The sequence below is a fragment of the Stegodyphus dumicola genome, chromosome X2 (genome assembly GCF_044657685.1).
Source record: "Stegodyphus dumicola isolate Sdum_Otavi_A_Nest chromosome X2, ASM4465768v1".
Classification (NCBI taxonomy): domain Eukaryota; kingdom Metazoa; phylum Arthropoda; class Arachnida; order Araneae; family Eresidae; genus Stegodyphus; species Stegodyphus dumicola.
In genome coordinates, this window is record NC_140781.1 from 104391999 (window position 1) to 104415270 (window position 23272).

General features: G+C 32.6%; 1 protein-coding gene across 1 annotated transcript in view; it reads right to left on the minus strand.

The window, feature by feature from the left end:
• LOC118196802 (uncharacterized) overlaps nucleotides 1-19231 on the minus strand; it is a 318124-nt gene extending 298893 nt beyond the window's left edge. Inside the window, exon 1 of the mRNA XM_035368268.2 lies at nucleotides 17050-19231. Coding sequence (XP_035224159.1) covers nucleotides 17050-17706 — 657 coding nt within the window. The 5' untranslated portion in view covers nucleotides 17707-19231. The remainder of the gene's footprint in view (nucleotides 1-17049) is intronic.
• Nucleotides 19232-23272: the final 4041 nt, after the last annotated feature.

The window sequence follows — 23272 nt, forward strand, 5'->3', positions numbered from 1 at the left end:
CTAGAAGAGGAAACACGCTAATGTGACAATCAAAATCGTAAAAACAACCTTGTATTATCGTATTCAATATACTTACGCTAAATACAAGGTTGTTTTTACGATTTTGATTAAACGTATACTTAAAAAATAATTTAAGGAATTCTTTTATTCTAACAGCGATGCACTTCTTGGTTAAACATTCATCAGAAGTTATGGTCAAACATATCAGTCATTTAGACTTCTCATTACTGAAAACATCACCCAAGATGCATCACATTAAACGACCAATTTTGGTCTTAAAAATAAAACCAGTAACTTAATTTTTCGTCACTCTGTTCATTGATTTAGTAACTACATTCTTATCTCAGAGATAATAGCAACAAGTAAGTCACAGAAAAGAGTTCTCAAACAAGAATTTCAGTCCAAATTAAACCTTATAAGGTATTTTATGCTAATTTATAAGGTATTTCTCTCGCCTTCTTCGCATGCCTTCGTGGTGGCGTGGTCTGCACATTGGGCGTGTATTCCAGAGGTCCGCGGTTCGATTCCCAGCGAAGGCGTTGCAAATTTTTCATCTCTCCGGCTTTTCCAATTAATCCTAATTTCTCTACAAATTAACCAACTTTTATGACTTGGATTTGTACCATTCCTTCTATGTTTCCATAGTTCTCATCAAGCTGCAAGTGAGCCTAAAGAGTACGAGAAGAGTTTAAAATGAATTTTAGTTATGCAGCTTTTGGCTGCAATGCTCGCAGCTTTACGTTCTGTAGCCTAGCTCTGGCAGTTAGGATTCCGGCATTAGCCATGTGCTAACCGAATGTAAAACATACCATTAAAGTTTGTGATAGCTTAGTTAGGCCAGATCTGTGCAGATTCAGGTTTTTTTTTTAATTGTAAATTCAACTTTATTTTAATACCATCGATATACCAAGTTTTGATACGCACAAGTAGTGCCTTATGTTAGACTCAAACACAAATAAAAAGGTTTATTTGTGTTTGTCGGTTTAAGACTTAAATTTAAGGCTTTTGTTCAAGATTTATAAAGGTAGGTTTAAGGTTTATAAAAGGTCTATATATGTATCCTAAGACAATGTTGTACATTTACAGGCGGAGCGACAACTCACTTTTCAATCTAATAGGGTCTGAAAACACTTTACGTTAATATTGCAGTAAGATCTTAAACCCTTTCTTGCTTCACTATAATAGAAGTAGGAAAGTCGCACGTGGTATTTTGTAGGTAATAAACGTGGAGAGTTCTGAAGTCTTCTGTTATGAATTTCCTCTAATTCTTAATGAAGGCACATAACTTAATGCATACAAACTTAGACGGAATTTATAATCTGGAGAAAGACAAAACAGATAGGCAGTAATAAATATACGAATTCTTACAGCTTAAATACATAGTATAGTTATTATGTTTGAAAACAAACTTAACAGAATAGATACCTGAATATCATATTAAACAAAACTTTCCGATAAAACCTTTGTACACTTTGTGGATATTCTGATATCAAATCAGATGCCATTATGCCCGTATTTAAGTTGAATGCAACAGATGTAGTCTGTATAATTCTTTATTTTTATCCTTTATCATCTTCTTCATGTCTTTTACGAATTGCCTTAAAAACGACAAGATGATATGGAATGACTTCATAAACAAACTGGTTGATAGGTAGATGAAATGGAATTAGCGGTAGAAAACTATTAGCAGACTACATGTCCAATCAATTTAGCAGTTAATGTAGCTGATAAGAATAGTTAGGCATAGGGAAACATAGGTTTCGAAGTTTTTAAACTTAGCTACCACGGGCTACAAATATTCGTAGAAAATATATCCTATAGCTAAAATAAGTCAGACTGAATGTAAAGGTTATAAATGATAAAGAAGTTCTGTAAAGAATTTTCATATACTCCACAAGTGTTATTGTGGTGTAAACGGTATCATGTCCAGCTAGCAACTGGAAATCCTTTACTCGAGTTCCTGCAGTTTCATAGCTGATGTTTCCTTCTTCCAGCTTCGGAAATACCTAATAGTCTCTATATAGTTACTAGTTAGGTCTAAGACTAAAACGCATGAAAATCTCACTTATCCTGTTTTAAGTATCATAAATAGAAACATCTAATTTTCAGCATTCCTTTTTAAGTCAAACTGCAACATCCAAAATACTACTGTAAGTTAATGTGAAAAGTTTCTCAATAATTTTTATTACAGTTTTACATAAGTTATTTATTTTTCCATAATTGGAAATATTTATAAAACATTCTGTAGATAACAGAATTTTTTTCTAATTTACTAACACAGTTTTAAGCATAAGAAAACTCTAGAAACATAGTTCCTTTAACTTGTTAGAGATACTACTCGATTTTAGATCAGACTTCCATTCAGTAATCCATTAGATGGTAAACTCTTTTGCTAAGCATCGTGGTAAATGAAGATTAATTCGGCATTTTTTACCTTGAATTTCAGTAAAGAAAACGAATCAATCAAAATCAACGAATAAAGTTATGTTTACTATGCTGTCTCTCAACTAATGACAATCGCGTTTAAAAATTCTGTAAGGCCAATAGTGGTTGAGAAGACCACTGAGCATGGTAGCTCAACCAGGCTTCGAGCCCCGACAAATAGGCTAGCTGAGTAAGTATTTTCATGTTTTTTCTGTAAGAAAAAAACAATTTCCCTTGGGAAAATTCCTCTATGAAAACATCTCTTTCCTTAGGTAGATAGGATTAACAGGCATTTCTGTGCTTGACTTATTAAACTAACAGTAAAACTTTTTATTATTCCGCAACTACAATTTTATTTAACATTCATATTTGCATGCAAAATAAATATGTAAGTTAAATCTAAACCTCCACCTTAATTATTTAGCTACGCATACACACTGTTAATTCAAAAGAGGCTGGAACTGAAAATTTAATTATGGGAATTACGCTAAATTTTTAAACTTTTGAAAAAACGTTTATTACTTGGAATTTACGTTCCCAACTAGAAACAGTTGAAAAAATCAGTCACAAAATTCCTAGTATTCATATCAATTTCGACCTTTTCCATTTCCTTCTGCTCTTTCCGCATCTGAAACTTTCCCCAAACTGTCAATCAAAACTTCTGTTGCAAACATTAAACGAAGTCTGAGCAGATTCGGAGAACTTTGCGGAACTAAGTTAAGAAATTTCGGTTTATATACCTCAAAATTGTTAACAGTAGCCATGCTCTTTCATTATTTCGAGGAAACTTAATATAAACTGGTAAACTTTGGAAAAGCATTATTATTTATTGCATAAACAGCTTATTCAGAAAAGGACATAAAATCAGTAATTCATCATTCATTAGTAGATTATAAGTAAAAGGAAAATTAGCTTAAACATATATAATTTATGAATCGGAAAATTCGCGAAATACCATATGCGGCCGAATTCCTAATCAAATACGAAGCTACCAATATCTGAAAATATTAGTCATTCAGACATTAGTAAATTTAGCTCCTGCCTTTATTGGTTCGCTATATTTCGTAAACGTTTAGTTTGTTTTGTGCATATCTTTCCCAGCTTGCATAACTTTCGCTCAGTACCAGATGGTACGTTCCTGTCTTTAAAGTTTCTCCCCTTACAAGGTGACATCTGAATAAGATCTCTCACTTTTATTTTGCGGATAGATTAGTCTCGTCTCGATATCCGGAACTTTTAAAAGAAATATTTTTCTTCCCTCTGTTCCAAGGAGTAAAATTTAAAAATGTAAAGAAAACATAATTCAGAGATAGAAAATTGCATTTTCCAATTTCTCTTTCAGTCGATTCAGCTTCTTTAAATCCAATGGCATCAAGGAACTTCGAGTTTTCCGCTTCAAGCTTAAATAGATTTAATTGCAGTATAAAAATAGCGCTTATAAGCGTGCGAAAATATCCATGCGTAACGAAGGAAATCGACTGAAATAATTTAAGCGTAGAAAAGTCTGAATATTTAAAACATTGTTCCATTAAAAAAATTAGAATTTTTCCAATCGCGCTTATTCCTATTAAAGTTTTTCCCCCTGTTTTAACATGCAGTTGAGATTTTAAGGGGTTATTAAAAAATATTACTTTGACTTTTTTTCGGCAATTAATATCAAAATATAATTTGTTTAGTAAAAACTTACATTACGTGGCTCTATTCTACACAAACTATTACAACATAGCGTTTCTACAGTAGCATAATGATACCTTTGGATTAGCGTACTATTACAATAGCACGTTCAATAATGATTTAAATTCGTGCTGCTGTTCCAGTGTAACAAATAGATGAATGTCAAGGTGATGCCTGTTTCAAGTTGCGGTGTTGTAAGGTTTTTCTGCTTTACCACGTGCCTTCATGGTATAACAGGAAAGCACGTCCAGCTAGCAATCGGAAGGTCCAGAGTTCGAGAAACGACAGCCACTGTGCAGCAGTTCAATGTAAGGCAGTGTGTTAGGAATTGTTTCATCGGGCTATACATGTTTCGATAGTATAAAGCCACGTGTTTGACTATTCACCAACAACGAGAAACTGCAACAGGCTGTCCATGAATGGGTTCGCAGTATTCCTAGTGAATGGTTTACTATACTTCTTGGGGAACGGGAACACTACATCCATTTGGATGACGTTCACATGTAATATTTATCTCTGGATCCTGACAGTTAAGGTTTGGACACTACTTTTTTTAATCCCAATCATTATTCAACAACCGAGTATTTCAAATCAAGATCATCTGTAACAAAGCTAAGAAGTTTCTAATCAATAAAAAATAGGCAATTATCAGAAAGGAAAAGATAAATCAACAGAACAACGAGGGATCTATAAATATAATCAACAAAAAAATCATTAAATAATTTTATCAAATTAATATACTTGAAGTTATTAAAAAGACAAAAGTAAATTTTTTTTAAATTACAATTTTTTAAAATATGATTTTTAAACTTCTCACCTTTTTTGCCCCAGCCTCTTTAATAAAGGACGAATTTGTTTATGCATTGAATTCATTCTTAGTACTTTCTGAACATGTTTCGCTTCTACGCTAATTAAGACATTTATGAATTCTTTTATTGCATGTGACCACGAAGCTTCAGGCTTAATAAATATCACAAATTTTTTATACTTCAGAATAAAGTATCATTGATGTTTTTCTTACGACAATTCCTGTAATCACCTTACATAAGGTGTTAATTGATATTTAAATTTCATATCTTAAATTTATAGTCTGTTCTTCTCTTTTCTAATGTAAATTTTTAGCCATGCAGTTATGCTTAATGAGTTGTAGTACATCTGCATATATTTTAACTTTTGAGAATTTTCGATTTGAATTGAAACGCAAATGATACGCACTTTCTAATGCCGTGAAAATTCGTTTAGCTAAAGATTTTGCATTTTGTTCTTTAGAATATGATTTAATATGTACGTTTTTGTGCGTGTATAAAAGTATCTCACACTCTTTCTATGTATGTACAGTGCGCAAAAGAAAACAAAAAAGGACAGTTTCATTTTTCCCATTCTACTGGGCCGATTGACAAAATTTTCATGTCTCGAATTTCATGACGTTTTTCATGTCTCGAAAGCACAACTTGAGATATATATTAGATATATATATATATAGCACTCTTCTAACATAGGTATTGTGACACAAAATCGAACTTTTTCTGAAATAACATACCAATGTTTTTCCATATGTCGATTCTAAGCCTCAAATTATGCCCAGATATTAAATTTTGGAAAATTTGGTGTGAAATATACGGAGAAATTCAAAAATTTATCTTGACGAATTGTTTTCAGTTTAGCGAAGAATAATTCACTTGACGAACTTCTTATATATGGCAACCAATTTTCCTTTCCCTTCCATTATGCCGGAGCGGAAAAAAAAGCACCTCGTTCCTACCTTTTTAGATTGTGTATGAGCGGAAAAAAAAAGTCACATCGTTTGTACTTCCAAATAATTTTAGCAATGTGTTTTAACTACATCTGATGTTTTATCGCTTTCAACAAATATGCTAAATTTCAAAAGGCACCAATATATAAATTCACGTATATCTTCGGAAATTTTGAATAAAAAATTGTAATTTTTTGCAGGTATTCTTAGAAATACGTCTACTTTAAGTCGCACTTTCGAAGCATGAAAAACACAAGTTGAATGTTTTCAATCGGCCCAGTAGAACTTTAGATATAGAACTGTCCCATTTTTGGGAGGAGGGGTAGTGTACATTATAAAAATCGGGTAAGATAAAATACTAATTTTAATTTGCAATATTCCCTTAATTCTCGTATTTAATTTGGTTGTTCTTTATTTCTATCTTAAAAACAATAACTGCTTATAATAAATTTCTCTCAACTGCGTTATTTCAAGATTCATATGATTCTTATATAGCGCTAAAGACACAGATACTTACATATCACTTCAGCCAATAATAATATTATAGTTTGCGAACTGAAACTTAAATTAACCAGTCAGAATAAATTTGAACCCAAACTGAATGTCTCAGCTAGACTTACGAAGTATGAACTGAAAATCTCCTTTCCGCTTTCCTCACCCACTGTCTTGCTGTCGGTTGCTGCTCTGTCGCTGCAATAGTTTGCTTGAATGTATGGAAGAGCACGTATGCTTCCTCATTGCAGGTACTGCTTCAGTATATGTATTAGGCTTCAATGAAAATGATCATCTACAAATTCATGTTTGGTGTATTTAATAGAAGAAAAGACATGCTTTGAATATTGGCCTTCATCTTCTACTTCAATTTCGACTACAATTTCATACATGCAATTAAGAAAATAAACCACCAGCTACTCGGACACAAAAAAGTTTTAAATGAAAAAATGATTTAGATGCAATATTAAATTTTCTATGTTATAGAAATTGTATACTAAAGCGTATTAATAAGACATAAGTTTGTGAAAGTGAGTCTTAAGCTAAAAGTTGAATTTAAAAAAGTAAATTTTGTCAAAAAACTGAAATGTTGAAAGAAAATTTATGTAACAGTTTTAAATTATTTTAAACCCTCAATCATCAAAGGCTTAAAATCATTCCAGTCGTTCACATCAAGAAATCCGAGAATGCGTTTGAATTCTATTTGTCGAAAATCACCCTGAATAGAGGTACTTTTAAAAATAAAAAATATTGCCCCTTCGAATGTCGGGAATCATTAAATTCAAAAAGAAAGAAACAAAATAAAATCACAGATGAAAATAATTATAGATTGCACGCACTACGTTTTAATTGTTATAATTTTATTATGTATTTTATTATTTTAATTTTTATAATTTCTTTCTCGCAGTCAAATAGTCAAGAAAAACGAAATAGTACTCTTTAATTGTTCGGAATTTTATGCTTTAAATAATTACCCCCGTTGAGTCTATCTTAAAAATTAAAATACGAATAATTAATTTGCATTTCAATTTATGTTTTTAAGTTTTCATAATTAAAAGATTTAATTTTTTTTAAATTTTTAACTAATTCAATTTAATACTTAATACTTAGTTCAAATATTTAATAGTATCACACTGTTTTTTATCTCAAGTCAGAAATTAAATGTTTCTTAAATTTTCCAGTATCATATAATTTATTTAAAAAAATAATCTTTAGATTATATATATGCGTGTGTGTGTGCGTGCGTATGTAGAGAAAACTTCTTTTCTTGTGCCATGAAAGAACTAACGTATATCTTTCTACACGCATATGTACATGTATATAGTATATATACAGAGAAAGAGAGAGAGTGAGACCAACGTAAACTCTTTGCCTTACTGTAGATTTATGCATTTAAAAATTCGTTTACGTTTTGATAATTTTGGTTTTCTTGTTTATTGTCCTTCTCTCTCTCTCTCTCTCTCTCTGTATATATATATATATATATATATATATATATATACTATATATATGTATATGCATAAATACACGGTCATCATCCATCTATACATAATAAATACATACATGCATACTCAAATACACATATATCATCCATACATCCATACCGTACATGCATACACATTCATATAAACACACACACACACACATAGAGAAAGAGAGAAGACATTCATACTCATTGAAATGCACGATATATATACACATTGAAATGTAAGATATATATATATTGGGTCAGTCCATAAGTTCGTGCGCATTACGAGTATGTGTTAAAGTCACTATGACGTATTTACTAAAACAATACAATTTTGAACCTGTTGAAACTTGTCATCGTTTGACTAACAAATTATTCAGTTCATCACCAACTTTCTTAAATATCGAACTCATTTTAGTACCCGTACAAGATGAATATAGATAATCAGTACAAACATGCTGTGCTACATTTTTTTTTATTTTCGTGTGGTGAATCTACCAGGCTTGCAGCGATAAAAATTAATAGTGTACATGGTGAACACACTATTAGTATAAGGACTGCCCAGAAACGGTTTAAAAAACTTAAAGTTGGAAAAAGCAGCATTAATGATGAACCCCGTTCAGGACATTTTAAACTGTTAGAACCAAATCAAACGATTAATTCAGAAGTTTATAGTGAACAACTTTGCCATCTAAACTCAGAATTGATCAAAAAACGCGCACGATGGGTGAATATCAAGAAAATGTTGTTTCATCATGATAACGCTAGACCGCATACGGCTCAAACAACGCTGCAAAAAAATAGTGAGTTTAATTGGGAGCTTCCACATCCTGCTTACTCTCCAGATATTGCCCCAAGTGATTTTCACTTATTTCGTGCCTTACAAAATTTTTCACTGGGAAAAAAATTAAATTCTAAACAGGATGTACACAATTAACTTTCACGTTTTTTGCATCAAAACCAGAGTTTTTCTACAACAATGGCATAAAAAAGCTGACTGTAAGATGGTGAGGAAAATATATAATTGATTAAAATGTGTATTTTCGTATTATTTAAAAATTTACCAAAAAAGCGCACGAATTTATGGACTGACCCAATATACATATATATATGTATGTAAAAGAATATCACAAAAATGGAAACAAATCTAGGAAAGACGGGAGAGCTTCATTCGCCTCGAATTTCGATTAATCGAAATTTTCGAAACGTGCTTCTCACAGGCGAAATATATTAAAAATCAATGTTAATTTTCCTTAATAATTTGAATTTCTCCAGCTTCAAATATTCTTCTTGTTGACTTTCTTTGTTTCCTCTACCGAATGATACTGTAATTATTATTCTGTTCGTTTCTCGGAAAATTGAAATCATATGTCATTTCCGAAATAAGGAGGCCATGCCCCAAATTATCTTTACACAGTTCTTAAATGCAAAGCAATTTCAAATCTGTAATTTTCTAGAGCAGATTTGTTTCTCTAATGAGTATGCAAAAATGTACTTTAAATGAAATCATAATTCGTTTTATTAATGCAATCTACATACATATTCGAATAAAACAAATGTTTGAGATGTTTACAATTTTACACTTTTGCCTAATGTATATTGTTCAGACGAATATGGTACAGCACAAGAGAGCTACCTGCTTAAAAAGAAGCTTTGGAAGATTTTTTTAAACGAAAATTCTCTCGCGTTCACTTTATACTTTGGAAAAGACAGCCTGCTATGCGAGATTCGAATTCAGGTTGACTTTCCAGTGGTAAAAACGTCTTATCAAACAAACACTTTCGAATTCTGAGTGCATTTCTTTAAGGAATTAAAAGGCGAATTTTGCAAAATACTGTTTTTTAGCAGTTTAACAAAATTCATAAACAATATTTAAAAACGCTCTTTCTCTTTTAAGCTGCATAACTAAATTTTGCTATAAATGACTCTGCACCTATTTTACCGTTTAGTTTAGATTTACTTTTGTAAATGTACATATTTTTCCTTACATACACTTTCGGTAATCTTTGATATCTATCTAAAACCATAAATAGTATTAGCATTGATTACTGAATGGTAAGACGCTAAATGCGATTTCATCTTTCTCTTAAAGGGACTTGCCACTTCTACATACATTATAGTGCTAATCTGATTTATCTTAATATTTTAGTTAGGTATCTCAGCGTACAAGTGTCTATGTTAATATCTGTTAAAGCCTTCGTGGTCTAGTGGTCAGCGCACTGAACTGGTATTACAGAGAACCACGGTTCGATTCCCGGCGAAGGCGTTTGCTAATTTTTCAATCTCTCTTGCCTCCAAAAAATCCTAATGTTTCTATAGTGGCACCCGAACTAAAAAGGTTATGGATGATGACTCTCCACACCCAGGATTTGGCGACTGGGTCCCCTAAAACACCAGTCGTCCTTTAAAAGGGGGAGTATAAGGGGAAGTTTAAAAGAGGTATTTCTCCCGCCCTCCTAGCGAGCCTTCGTGGTGAGTGGTCAGCACACTGAACCGGTATTTCAAAGGTTCGTGGTTCGATTTCCGGCGAAGTCGGTTGCTAATTTTTCAATCTCTCTTGCTTCCAAAAAATCCTAATTTCTCTACACATCTAACCAGCTGGTTTAAGTTTTACATTTTCTTTCATTCTCCTGTTCCAAATGAAACCTGTCAAAAAATTGAAAATTAGGAACAGTCTTCGACTAAGTTTTCGAACTTCGAATTCAAAAGAAAAGTTTGAATCGGAGTTAAATATTAATAGTACACCCTCAGCTGGGTTATGTGAACGCATCCATTTGCTGGCCTAGTTTTGAAGAGATTAACGGTTATTCAGACATCCGTCATTTTGACAAGTCATTTTAAAACTGCTACCGTCAGAACTGAAATTTGATAACAAAGTAGGTAGTAATGGACTTAATTTAATTATCTGAGTTTATAGAGATCCAATGCGTTTAAGAACGCAGAATCTTGAAGAGTAGTTATAGTGTCGTAAAGCAGGATTTCTGAATAATCCACTCAATGTGTTATAGGCTGCGCGTGAAAGAAATTGGTAGGAATGCTTTTAATTCTTCATAAATTAGACTTTATGCCTTGAGTTAAAACAAACTGCGAGTTTCTTAGCCTCAAAATTAAACAAATTGTAGTACTAAATAAAGTACATATTTTAGGTTGACTTTTACCACTAGTATTAACTTTATGCTTAGAGATATTTAATGGGCGAATAAATGTTGATCAGACACGTCAAGAATCTAGGTAAATATCTTTAGGAGTTTCTTTGGAGTACATTTCTTTGGAGTACATTTCTTTGGAATGACTAGAAACCTTCAAACTCCAACCAAATGTAGTTATTTGACTACGGCAAAGCACGCGAGGGGCATTAAATTCCTAAGGGTAGGGATGGGTTTGCGGAGGCCGTTCTAAGGAAAACTGGGTCCTATTCACGTTACACATGAGAAAAACCACAAAAAACAATCATGGCATCCTGCTCATTTGCTTCGATTCGAACCCGGTTGAAACTACCAGCATAAAGTGGTCGTAACCGCTTGGCCATTTGTTTAGCCAAGAAATTATAGAACCAAGTAAAGTATTTTAGTTTGACACTTATAATTATTATTTATTTTTTCTGTAAAGATGTTCATGGTATGAGTAAAAGCTGATCAGTAACCATAAGAATCTAAGCGTTTTCAAGGTTGGGACTGGAGTAGTTTAGAAACCTATAAACTCTTTGTACTGGCCTTATGAAACAGTGAGAAAATTCATATATCAATAATATATCGATGTAGAAAATATCAAAGATATCACAGTATAGCTGAGTACTGAAACAAATAGTTAATCATGGATTTAAAGGAAGATGAAAAACATATTATAATAATATTGATCTGACTTCCGTTCAAGAAATGTAGAATTCGTGTTTTTATTTAAAGATAACTGTTTGTAAAGTTTCGAAACCTACTTAACGCTTTAATTCTTGATTTTATCAGCATTCGCGAGGAAGGAATCTTAGAAAAAACGAAAACAAAACTAAGCCAAACAATTCTTTTGAACACCGTTGGATATCGAATAGCGTTTGAAATAAACTATACTAAAGCTAATAAATTCGGAATAATCCTAGGCAATGAAAAAAAGTTATTGCGTTTTATCTTTTAGATTTTGAACAAAAAACGATTTATTTCTGCAGGAAATAAATATAATTCAAGAATGTTTTAATAGAGTTTCCAAAAGAAAATGGTTTCATGTAAACAATACTGGCCTCCTTAGTTTAATGTTTCTTGAAAAGATATTCTTAAAGATAAGAATTTTTCTCCTTAAGGTTTAATATTCCAATCACATTCTATCACTTCAAATTAATTCTAATTGTGTATACATTTGCAAGTTAATTTCGAGAGTTTTTAATTTTAGCCATCATATTTATTAAATCCCTTTTCCATTCCCTTCAAAAGCAAAGCAGATGCCTTCCCGTTAAACACAAAACTAGTTTCACTCGCAATGCTTTTCAAATTTTTAATTCTTTAGCGCTTTAGTAAACAAAAATTTAGAGAAAAAGGAAACTAAGTTGAGCTAATATATGTACACTAAATTTCAGTAAAGAAAAACAATTATATTAAAAGGAATACCTTCGTAATGCTTTTGAGGCTTTTAGTTTAATTTGAAGTAATTTGTATTACATATACCTAACAGTGTCAAAAGCTGATGAAAATGATAGTATCATTGTATTATGAAATCTATATTATTATTATTATTATTATTATTATTATTATTATTATTATTATTATTATAAGGACACAGCCCCGATCCTCCTAACCTGCACAAGCCGGCCGTATGATCAAAAAATGGGACTGGCAGGTAAAAACCAGAAATCTATAATATATAAGCCTTAATTTGTAGACACATTAGGTATTTTTGGAAGCAAGAGAGATTGAAAAATATGCAACGCCTTCGCCGGGAATCGAACGGCGGACCTCCCAATTACGCGCTGAGCGTGCAGACGACTACACCACGAAGGCTCGTTAAGAAGGCGGGAGAAATACCTTACATACTCCCCCTTTTAAATGACGACTGGAGTTTTTAGGGGACCCAATCGCCAAATCCTGGGTGTGGAGAGTCATCATCCATAACCCTTTTAGTTCGGACGCCACTGTAGAAACATTAGGATTTTTTGGAAGAAAAAGAGATTGAAAAATTAGCAACCGCCTTCGCCTGGAATTGAACCGCGGAACTCTCAATTATGTGCTGAGACTGCAGACCACGACTTCACGAAAGCATACCAAGAAGGCGGGAGAAATACCTTGTAAATTTATTAAAAATCAACAGGCAAGCGATAGAATCGCTGAAGTGGGATAGTTCGACCCACCTTCAAAACCAAGTGAACGTGCTAACTGCATTGGTTTGGTTTGTTATTTGAAGATGGGAAAGCCACGAATGCTCTTCGTCTAAGAGGATAGATGCCTTCGTGGAGCACTTTCTGAAGGAAACTGTCTCTTATTCACGTTGCACGTGAGAAATCCTCTGAAACCAACAATGCAGCCATCCTGGTCCTTTACGGTCGACCCCACACTAAACAGTATTCAGCAATCGGCCACTGGTGTCGCTGTAGCTGCATGGGAGTTTCACAACATTTTGCCCTCTAGAAAGTGAAAGCCAGCCAGTTTCCCTTAAAACGTTTTTTATGGAAACAACCCTTTTTTAGGCAGAAAGTCTTTGCATGCTTTGCTGTAATCTGATCAATCGAATCCTATCCATTCAAGCTTGAATGTTAATATTTTCTAGTCGCAAATAAATTCTCAGTTATATGATCGCTAATTAAAGTGCATGATTTTTAAATTAAAAGTTTGATAATCTTGACTCAGATTTGGACTGCTTTATTCGATCTGATATTTCCTAAAATTTGATAAAAGTTTAAAGAAGACTCTAGGTCTTAAAATAAAGTCAAAGAAACTTCTTTAACTATCAATTACAATGCAAATTTTCTCATCAAATAGAACATCTTGTCATTTTATTCATTTCTGGTGTTTAAAACAAACAAAAGAAAATGTTATCTATTCTCGGGCCAAATACAAATTGCAAACCGATTCCCAAAGGAAAAAAGAAAAGCTTTTATCTTCTTCTCCATGAGCTGGAGTGTCTCGTGTTTCCTCGACAGTTATACCCTAACCCGTCACGCTCTGATTGCTTTCGTATTCACTTACAGTTTGTGAAATTCGTTTAATCCCCAAATGAGTTCTAGCTCCTTCTCAAAAGCTAAAGTTTCTACCATTTACAAAATTATTCCACTCAATAATTTTAATTAAATTAATTCAACTTAAAAGGTAAATTCATGTAACCAAAGTTCTCAATAACTGAAACTCAGTCCACATGGAATTGAAGTTTTCTTGAAGCTGAAGAGAAAATAATGCATTGTATTTAAATTTATTTAAAGGAATAAAAGCAAATATTTAAATAAGTCGCCAGAAGCCTTCAAATAACCTATCCTTTCCCTAAAACATTCTTTCGTTTCAAAGCGTAACTGTGATACATTTTAGAGCATAAACCTTATAATATAGATGTCTAGAATTTTATTTAAGCTCAGGAGAAGCCAGATTGACAGGCAAATAAGAGAAGAAAAAATCGAGAGCGGCTATGCTCACAAATTCTCTTTAACATTAGAACTACCAATCCATCAAACTGATGGATTTTTCCTTCGAAGAAATATGTGTACATAAGTTAATTGTTGGTAGCTTTAACCCTGATGCAGTTATCACATTATAATATCAATGATTCTAGGTTTCTTGCAAGCGTATGTTTTCTACTTTTCTTACTAACAGAAATACGATGTTTCAGTGTTAATGATGCGAAGAAGGCGTATTTTATTAATCCAAACGGCTTTCATTTCACAGGATCTGCCATTATATTGTGTTGAAATCCATTAGTTCGTGTTGGGAGAAAATGATTACAGGTCTTAATAGCTTTTTTCGTCTAATTTTGCTGCAAGTATCATTCCCTGTATAAATTGGTTTTTCCTTGACATCAGTGCGTTGCACGCAATACTTGATGTAAGATACTCATCGAAATATCAAAGGAATTGGCGTGGTTAAGTGAATCTTTCTATACAGATTTGAGCAACTCAGGCTAAGATAGTCTAGTTTGTACTACTTAGGTTGTTGAGTCATCTTGCTGCTTAATAACCAAATCGCAACGCATGTGTTCGCTCAAATAAACGTGATAATATATTAAGATTTCTTCGTTAATTGATTTGCCACAGTTTTGTGAATTCTGTTCTTATTTTAACATTTGATTTTAATTTTGTTGCCCGCACTAAGAGTTAATGATTCCTGGAGACTAATAATAATGTATGACATATGGACCTTGAAAACATATCACCTAATTTCGGTTTAAAGAAAACATCAAAAGCTGAATATTAGCTTTAGGATTTCCGTATGTTTTCTTTAATCAGAGCTAAATACTTATTGGATGCAAACTTTTAAATTGAAATTAACATAAAAACAAAATTAAGAGTTTGGTCACGAGTAAAATGCATGGAATTATGTCGAACATCTAATTCTCTTTTCAAAATTACAGAGACACAAGTTAAATCACGTGAAATAAATTTACTAGCAACTAAAATGGAGAAGTTTGATAATTAATTCTATTTGTTAAATGCTACTCAAAAATGTATATAAGTTCTCTCTTCATTTCTTTTTTTTAAATATTGGGATCCCGCTTTGTTTTTCTTTAGTTTTAATTCATTATTTAGGGTTTTAGTTTATCTATCTCGCACATTTTAAGTTCTGAGAAAAACAATTCTCTCTAGATAATGCAAATTAGTTTAATCTAAAAAAAGAGAAATGCGTTAAGTATGACAGCTTAAAATTTTAAATTGAGGAAGTATTCCTGCTATTCTAGTGATGTCCCTTAAACAGTAGAAAGTTGCCAAATATCTCTTTGTGTATTAGTAATGAAGAATCAGCTAGACTGACTGAAGCTTTCCGTACTATTGATGAAGAATCAGCTAGACTGACTGAAGCTTTCCGTACTATTGATGAATGAAATATAGATTTTTCTTTCAATGAATAGAGAATAGGAGTTCAGTGGAATTATGTTTAACGTAAAGAAATATATTAAGTTTTGCAAAGAGTTCCTGACATTTGTTTCGAAGTTAATATTTGTAAAAGTAAGCATATAAGATACAGAGTTTTAGTTAGCAGCTCTCAAACAGTGTAGCTGCAAGATTTTCATTCGTTTTTAAGGTTAGGTTAGGTTAGATTATTTAATTACGGCAAAGCCTCGAGGGCTATCTGCATAAGGGGATGGATGCCTTCGTGGAGGACTTTCTAAGGGAAACTAGCTCGTTTTTTAAGACGATAATTCGCATTAGTATTTAGTTTCTGGCTCAAGTCTCAATAGCAGAGACTCCTTTAAATTACAGCAAGAACCTTTGTCATTTTCTTTGCTAGATATTTCTTAATTAAATTTCCATATAATAGTCCGCTGCGTAAATATCAGCAATATAATAGTGTACATAAAAGTATAGCTTTTATATGTTGTAAAGTGTTTTTGAATACTACTTTAATAAAAACTGACTTTTCTTCCTTTTGTTGGACTTGATTTTATTTGAGTAACCTCTGAAAACTCATCAGGGTTTCTCTGTCTACATTATGAAATACTCTTTATTATATGAACAGATATTGTGCAGTTAAACAGTGTATAAAACTTATGCATTTAAACAAAGAGGCTTTATGTAGTTTGTTTTGCAATTAAATTACATTCGGAATAAAATAGCTGTCTTATATTAGTTTAATTTTTATTTTCAGGTAATGAAATACTGTTATTTGCAATTGAGCATAGCAATTCTTAATTCATTCCTATTAATAAATCATTAAGATGAATATTATTAAAACATTTTTAAGTGAAGTAATTTTGAAATGAGTGCAGAAATAAATGAATTGATTTAAGCTGCTTCTAAATATCTACGAAAACTGTTTACACAGTCCATACAGTATCTCTAATAATTTCTAATTTCCCATTTTTATGATTTTAAAAGTAAAGATTATAATGACACTTAAAACAAATATATAAAACTATTGTAAACAGAGTAATCTCTGAAGCACTTATAATATATTAAATCATTCGGTAGCTTTAACCTTCCTGTTATATAAATTCTTATCAACTTCATTTCGTTTTAATAGCATTAAAACACGCAAGTTTAAAAGTAACTGTGGAAATTAAAAATTTTTAACACATCTTCATCATTACATTATAATAAGGATTTTTAGAAATAACTCACGTTTTTCACGGGTAGAAAACGTCCTCTTAAATGGGATGGGACTATGAAGCAGTCCTGTTCTAATTCATCTGGGTACAAGGAAGCAGACGAAAGCTCTTCGCGACCATCCTTCCTACTAGAGCTATTAGGAGTTGGAGGCAAAACTCTTCTGTCCAAAATCGGCGACGAAGGTTCCGGTGGCCTCAGTCTAGGATGTTCTGTCATAAGCTGAACGTAATCGTAATCATCATCAACACTTAGCTCGTATCTACTTGATGAACCCCCATACCGTCGATTGTTACGTCTCCGTATCCTTGATTTTAAGGAAGAGTCTGGTGTTAAAAGGTATGGACTATAGCTAAAATAATCTTCAGGCCAAGCACTACCCATAATGCTGCCACCAGAATCTAAACTTAAATGTCTAGGACTGATATCTTCTGCAGGAGTTTCGTAGGTTGGCACAAGCTCCCCACTGCCGGTATAAACACGCTGTTCTAAGTCAAGTCGACTGTTTTCTTTGTTCCAAGATCTTGGCCTGTGTGTCGTCGGCGAATGCTGAAGATCACTTTGATGAAAACCAGAAGTACTTGCTTGAGTATTTCTGCTACCTTGCTTACGGTTGTTGCGCTCCATGTGAAAGTAAAGATGAGTGCTGAGATGTTTCGCAAAAGATGCCATAGCTTCATGACGCCAGACTTTATTCGAAACTCAAAAAGATCTCACAGCTTAGTGTGCGACATCTACAACACTCTTCTAGCATTGCTTCGAAGTCAGTTCTGAGAATATTTGCATGGGATAATGGTACATATGCGTTTATGTTAAAAGAAACAAATTTCTATGTTTATAGGGAGTAGCAACTGATTAGTATAGCTAGGCTAGCTATAAAATTAAGTATTTTCATATACAATTACCGCTTTTGTTTATTCGATATTGTATATAGTTGCTCAAATTGCCATCATTTACGCCTTTCAAATTAAGAAACACCTCTCGCGCTATTAAGGGCAAAATATTTCATGCAAAATATCCTCTGGAAACTCCAGAAAATCAAGTAAAATTTTCAAGTTTTTTTATGGATGATCCAATTTTCGAAATTTCAGCAGAAGTGTACTATTGCGATTTCTAAAACATCACAATTATCAAACCTTGTTAACTAGTAAGCAAGAAAATACATTTTTGCCATTTTATGGTAATGATCTTATAAGAGTTTTTACAGGTTATTAGATTTCTAGACCTTTTTAACTATTTATTGTAGCTGAGAACTAATCGGAACAGAAATTATGTAAACATTTTGCACATACAGCCTATAAGTTCTTAAAAATGCATTTAGAAAAAGAAATAATTTTCAATTATTTTGGAAGAGTTAATAAAAATCACTAAATTATATTCGTAAAATCATTCTCTTTTACAAAAATAGAGTGGATTTTGAAGCCGCTTTCTTAAAATCTGATATGTTTGGTTTTATATTTGAGTTTCAGAAAAAGTTGGATATGTAAAGACCTTAAATTTTATTTTCATAAATATAGAATGTATTGGCACGCTTTCTACTTGTTATATCACTTTGGGTATGCAAATATATGCATTCAAAATTGCTTAATGCTGATATATTCAAAATCTTCTACAGTGCCTACTTTTGAAAATGATATAAGCCAGTTCTATTAAGAGTTTCGGATAATTAAGCGCACTTTGACATCCAAAAATATGTTTTCCAAATTTTTCCTTTAATCTAATGTCTTCCTGCAGTTACTTAGCTATTTTGATTGCTGACTCCTCATTTGCCATCGTGAAAGAAAGAAAACATTGGCGAAAACGTTAAGTCATTCACGTAATCACGCAAGAATATATTATTGGCAACGTAACTAATAAAGACCGCATGTGGCTATATATTAAACTAAATTTTATCCAGCTTTCCTAATATTTATTTATAAGTTAAAATATGACCATGCAACCGAAAACTACCTTCAGCTAAAATTATCACCTAACAATAAATACAAATAGCAAAATCATGAGCTTCCGAAAAATTATCAAGATATTTTTCAGTCACCAAATATTAATTTAAAAAACAAGGCTGCCTGAGAATCCACTGTACGTTGCACGGAAAAAATAATACGATACTGCACTTGAGTTCGCTGCTGCGGTTGATGGATCAAATCCATGTGAGTCTGTTTGATCCAGATCCATTAGCGATGTGCTCGCACTCCTTTCTCCGAGCAGGGTTTTGAGGGGAATGCTGCTAACACAGCAACAGGCGAGCGATTCTAGCGACCCCTATCGCAATCATCGATCGGACTGTGGCCTCCAGAACATTTTACAAACAACGTTGTTTTAGTACGTAGTTTTTTTGTAACTGGAAAGTAAATACGGTGACTGAAATAAGGCATGATCTCCAGATATTTGTCTACGGTACTGTCATTCGCAAAAGATACGTTTAGACTGAAGTTAATCATAAATTCATATTATTCCGTCTCTCAGTGTAAGCAACTAATATGTTATTTAGTCAATGTTTAGCATAATATACATAACTGGCTATTGAAACCCCATTCTAATTTAATCTGCTTAAATAACTGTTCATCTCATTGAGGGAAACACATACAATCATAAATATGATAAATCCTGAAGAATGATATGTGGTCGGTACCAATAACTAACTGAGCTTTTCTCTGTCAAAAGAAAAGATTTATAAGGATACCTAAGATTCTAATAAAAAAGTAAGAAAGAAGGGTCAACGGCTTTGACAGGATCGTGGTAAATGTACTCACACAGAAGTAAAAAACTTTCGTTTCAGGTCGGGAGTCACTTTTGGAATGTAACAAAAGCCCTACTTATTTCATTTTTATTGGTAAGTTTTTATTGGTTATTGGTAAGTTTCAGTACATCCTGAATTGGAAAACAGGTTTTGATTTCTGCAGCTGTGAGTAATTTATTCAAAGGAGAATATGTTTGGAAGTACTTTTTTAGTTTCTTTGAGGAAGAATGCGTTCAAGAAGAATAATTATATTAGTTTAACGTGAGAACATCAGAAACATGTCATTTGTCTAATTTTCCTTAAGCTTAATAAAACCTGTTTGTACAAATATACAATAAATACACTGATCGTTTGGATTCATTTCAAATGAAATTTTTCCTTGAATATCTATTTATATTATATTCTTTGAATATTATGCGATTTCGTTTAATAGATCTAGCTGGTTGTTTCCACCAAGTAATTAAAAGCACATTTTTTTTCTAACTTATGCGAAGATTAATTAAAATGAAATTTTCTGTAATTTTAATTTATATTTGTTTGTTACCTATGACCCTGAATGGGACTTTTGTACGGTTTTAAAAAAACTCCTGTTTCCCAAATGATTTTGATCGAATTGTGCATTCTTTAAAATTTCCTCAAATCAAGTATAAATATCGATCAAAACTGTGTTGATTTATCTTAAATAAATTTTATAAACACTATTGCTAAGTGTTAAAATGCTTAAACGTTGACTGTTAAGAAGCTCGCAAACGTTTATTTTTTTAACTAGGTAAGTAACATATTGCATTAGAAATATATTTTATTAATTGCAATAATTAGGCAAATGTTTATAAACTTACCATTTAGATACACTATACGTCACATGAATTAGATATGTTTTGCGCTGCGTTAATTAAAGATATGAAATAATAAAATGCGTGTATAAATTATTAACAAGTACTTATGCTGCTTTTAAATCATTCAACTGGTGAAAAAAGGCACATTTCCTCATTCAAAAAATTATTAAAGAGCATGTGCAGCATCGAAAAGCAGTGTCTAACTGGCAATTTGCCAAGCCGCGTAGAATAATAAACGCCTTAGAAACAGACAAAAGATTAATTTACAAATGTTGTACTAAAAGGTTTCAGTAAAAGTCGGAACAAAACTTTTTCAGGAGCAAAACGTTTTTACTCCTGATGGACAGAAATGTACATTTGATCGCCCTCGAAGTCTCTTGAAATTTATTTTAAGGTCTAAACCAAACTAAGGTCCCCCCTCCCCAATTTTAAATGTTACTCTAGTCATATATACTGTTTAGATCCTTCAAGCTCGAATCCCAATTCTCTCAAATCCGCTTTGCAGAAAGAATATATCAAATCTGAAATTGTGGGAGTTTAGGCTATTATCTGCTTGAATTAAATGAAAAATATTCCGTGCATCATTCCATTCAGTATCAGTTACATCTATACATCATGAATTATTTAAATGTCAGACATTGTGTAAATAAGTATCACCTTTCACCATTCTTAAGTTATGAAACTATACATTATGAATTAAATCCTACCAAAAATTCATTCAAAAACTATTGCTTCCTTCAAACAATATTTTGCAGTCTCTAAGGAAATACTAAAATTATGAAAAAAACTCTCATAGCGCGTTTTGTGTTTCCCACACATGCATTTATGTACACCAATGAAGATTATACTAAGTTCATGGGAAGCCAAACTAGATAATCTCTTTCAAGATATCACAATCGGCTGCCCTGATTGATATAATGGCTATGGAAGCCATTTGCTATACCAGGTCAAAGCATGGATGGCATGGACCGGAAAAGGCATGGATGTACTAGTCTTCCCTTTCTAGCGGGTGTAATATCGATCCCCTCCTGTAGTGCACCTTGAGTAAGGTTCCTGGTGATCACACGCCGAGGGATCCGCCACTTCTGATGAATGCTGAATTAACAAGAGTACTTACTACCTTTGAATATAAAAAAGAGGTAATGAAATCAAAATTTTTTATTAATTAAACATATTTTCCCAAAACTGCCATTATCAAGAGGTATTTTCTTGATTTCAGTGCCAAAATGCCCAGCTGCTTTCTGTCTGGATTTATGTATCTTTAATGCGGTGCCTTAATTTCCTGCACTTACTTGCAAGTATGTGCAGTACAAGTATGTGTAAGAACAAGTATATATATATATGTTCTTAAAGACGTTACAAAAAATATTCTAGACCTTAAGGAAGTACATGCGGCCTTGCTGGCCCTGATTTGTCGCATAACACGTATCAAGTAATAAAAGAATGGAATGGTCAGAGTGGTGGTTTTGATGCTGCAAATTTTAATTTACAAAAGTGAGAACATTAATTCATTTTTTATTTATTTTCAGTGATACCTTGAAATCCGAACTCAATCTGTTCCAAAGCACCATTCGAGATTCAAATCGTTTGAGTTTCAAAACAGTTTGTTTTCTTTAAAATAATGGAAAACTGATTAATCCATTACTGGATTCAATGAACTCAAATTTTTAAAATGATTTTTGTCAGTAAACACACTGTATTTTAGGGTAAAATATTAATAAGTAATAATAATATTAAAAGAAAAATGCAAATTAGTAAAATTAGAAATATAAAAACCTGTACTTATCCTGAAAATAAATGAGGATGCCGCATGTGGATGCTGGAGGAGAAGGGGAAAAGAGAGATTATTGCTTAGAAGGTGAGCCAGCTTCCATAATAGCGCCAGATAATTGCATTCCTTTTGGTTCCCCTGTCTGCATTATTCGTCTTTTTTATGCCATTTGTTGAGGAACGATCTTCGGAAGGTTTCGAGTCACTGCTCTTGGTGTCTTTTGAGAACCAACATTCCAAAGTAGTTTGATTCTGGCGACTTTTTTAACTTTTCTAAAATGCTCAATATTCTCATTTGGATTCTTGATTGCTGCTGTTCTTTGAGATGTAAGGAGCTCTTTCATCGTCAGCTCAGTCCTGTGACTCTTAATACCTTGTTAACTTGTTCTTCGTTGACTTCTACACCCAAGAACCCACCCAGAGATAAGCTGTCAGGAAAATCAGAAGGTTCCCCAAAGGCTTCGAATTCCCTTGCATCAGCACATTTTGATCAAAGATTCTTTCCTGCGGACTTCATTGTCCTCAAAGATTGTTCTTTTCATGCTTTCTTGATGATTCTTAAAAAAAAAAATGCAAAATTTAGTAGAGCTCATACCGAGGTAACGTAAAATATATTATAAATAGCTTTTATTAGTTACATTAATGATTAAAAACTTATCAATAAGGGATATTATAAATCACATGAGTTAGAAACATTATGCTGTTATTGTATAGAATCTTCCTGAGTTCAAACCTACAGTCAGATCAGGTTTACGAAGCTTAGAATGGCCAAGAAGTAAAGGTTGTACCAGTCATTGACTTAGGCTTTTGAGTTCCTTATAAGTGACAGTGTGAGTTTGCCTAGCTCCGTTTCAAAATTTACTCTTCTGGCACGCTGATAGTGCAGCACACCAGC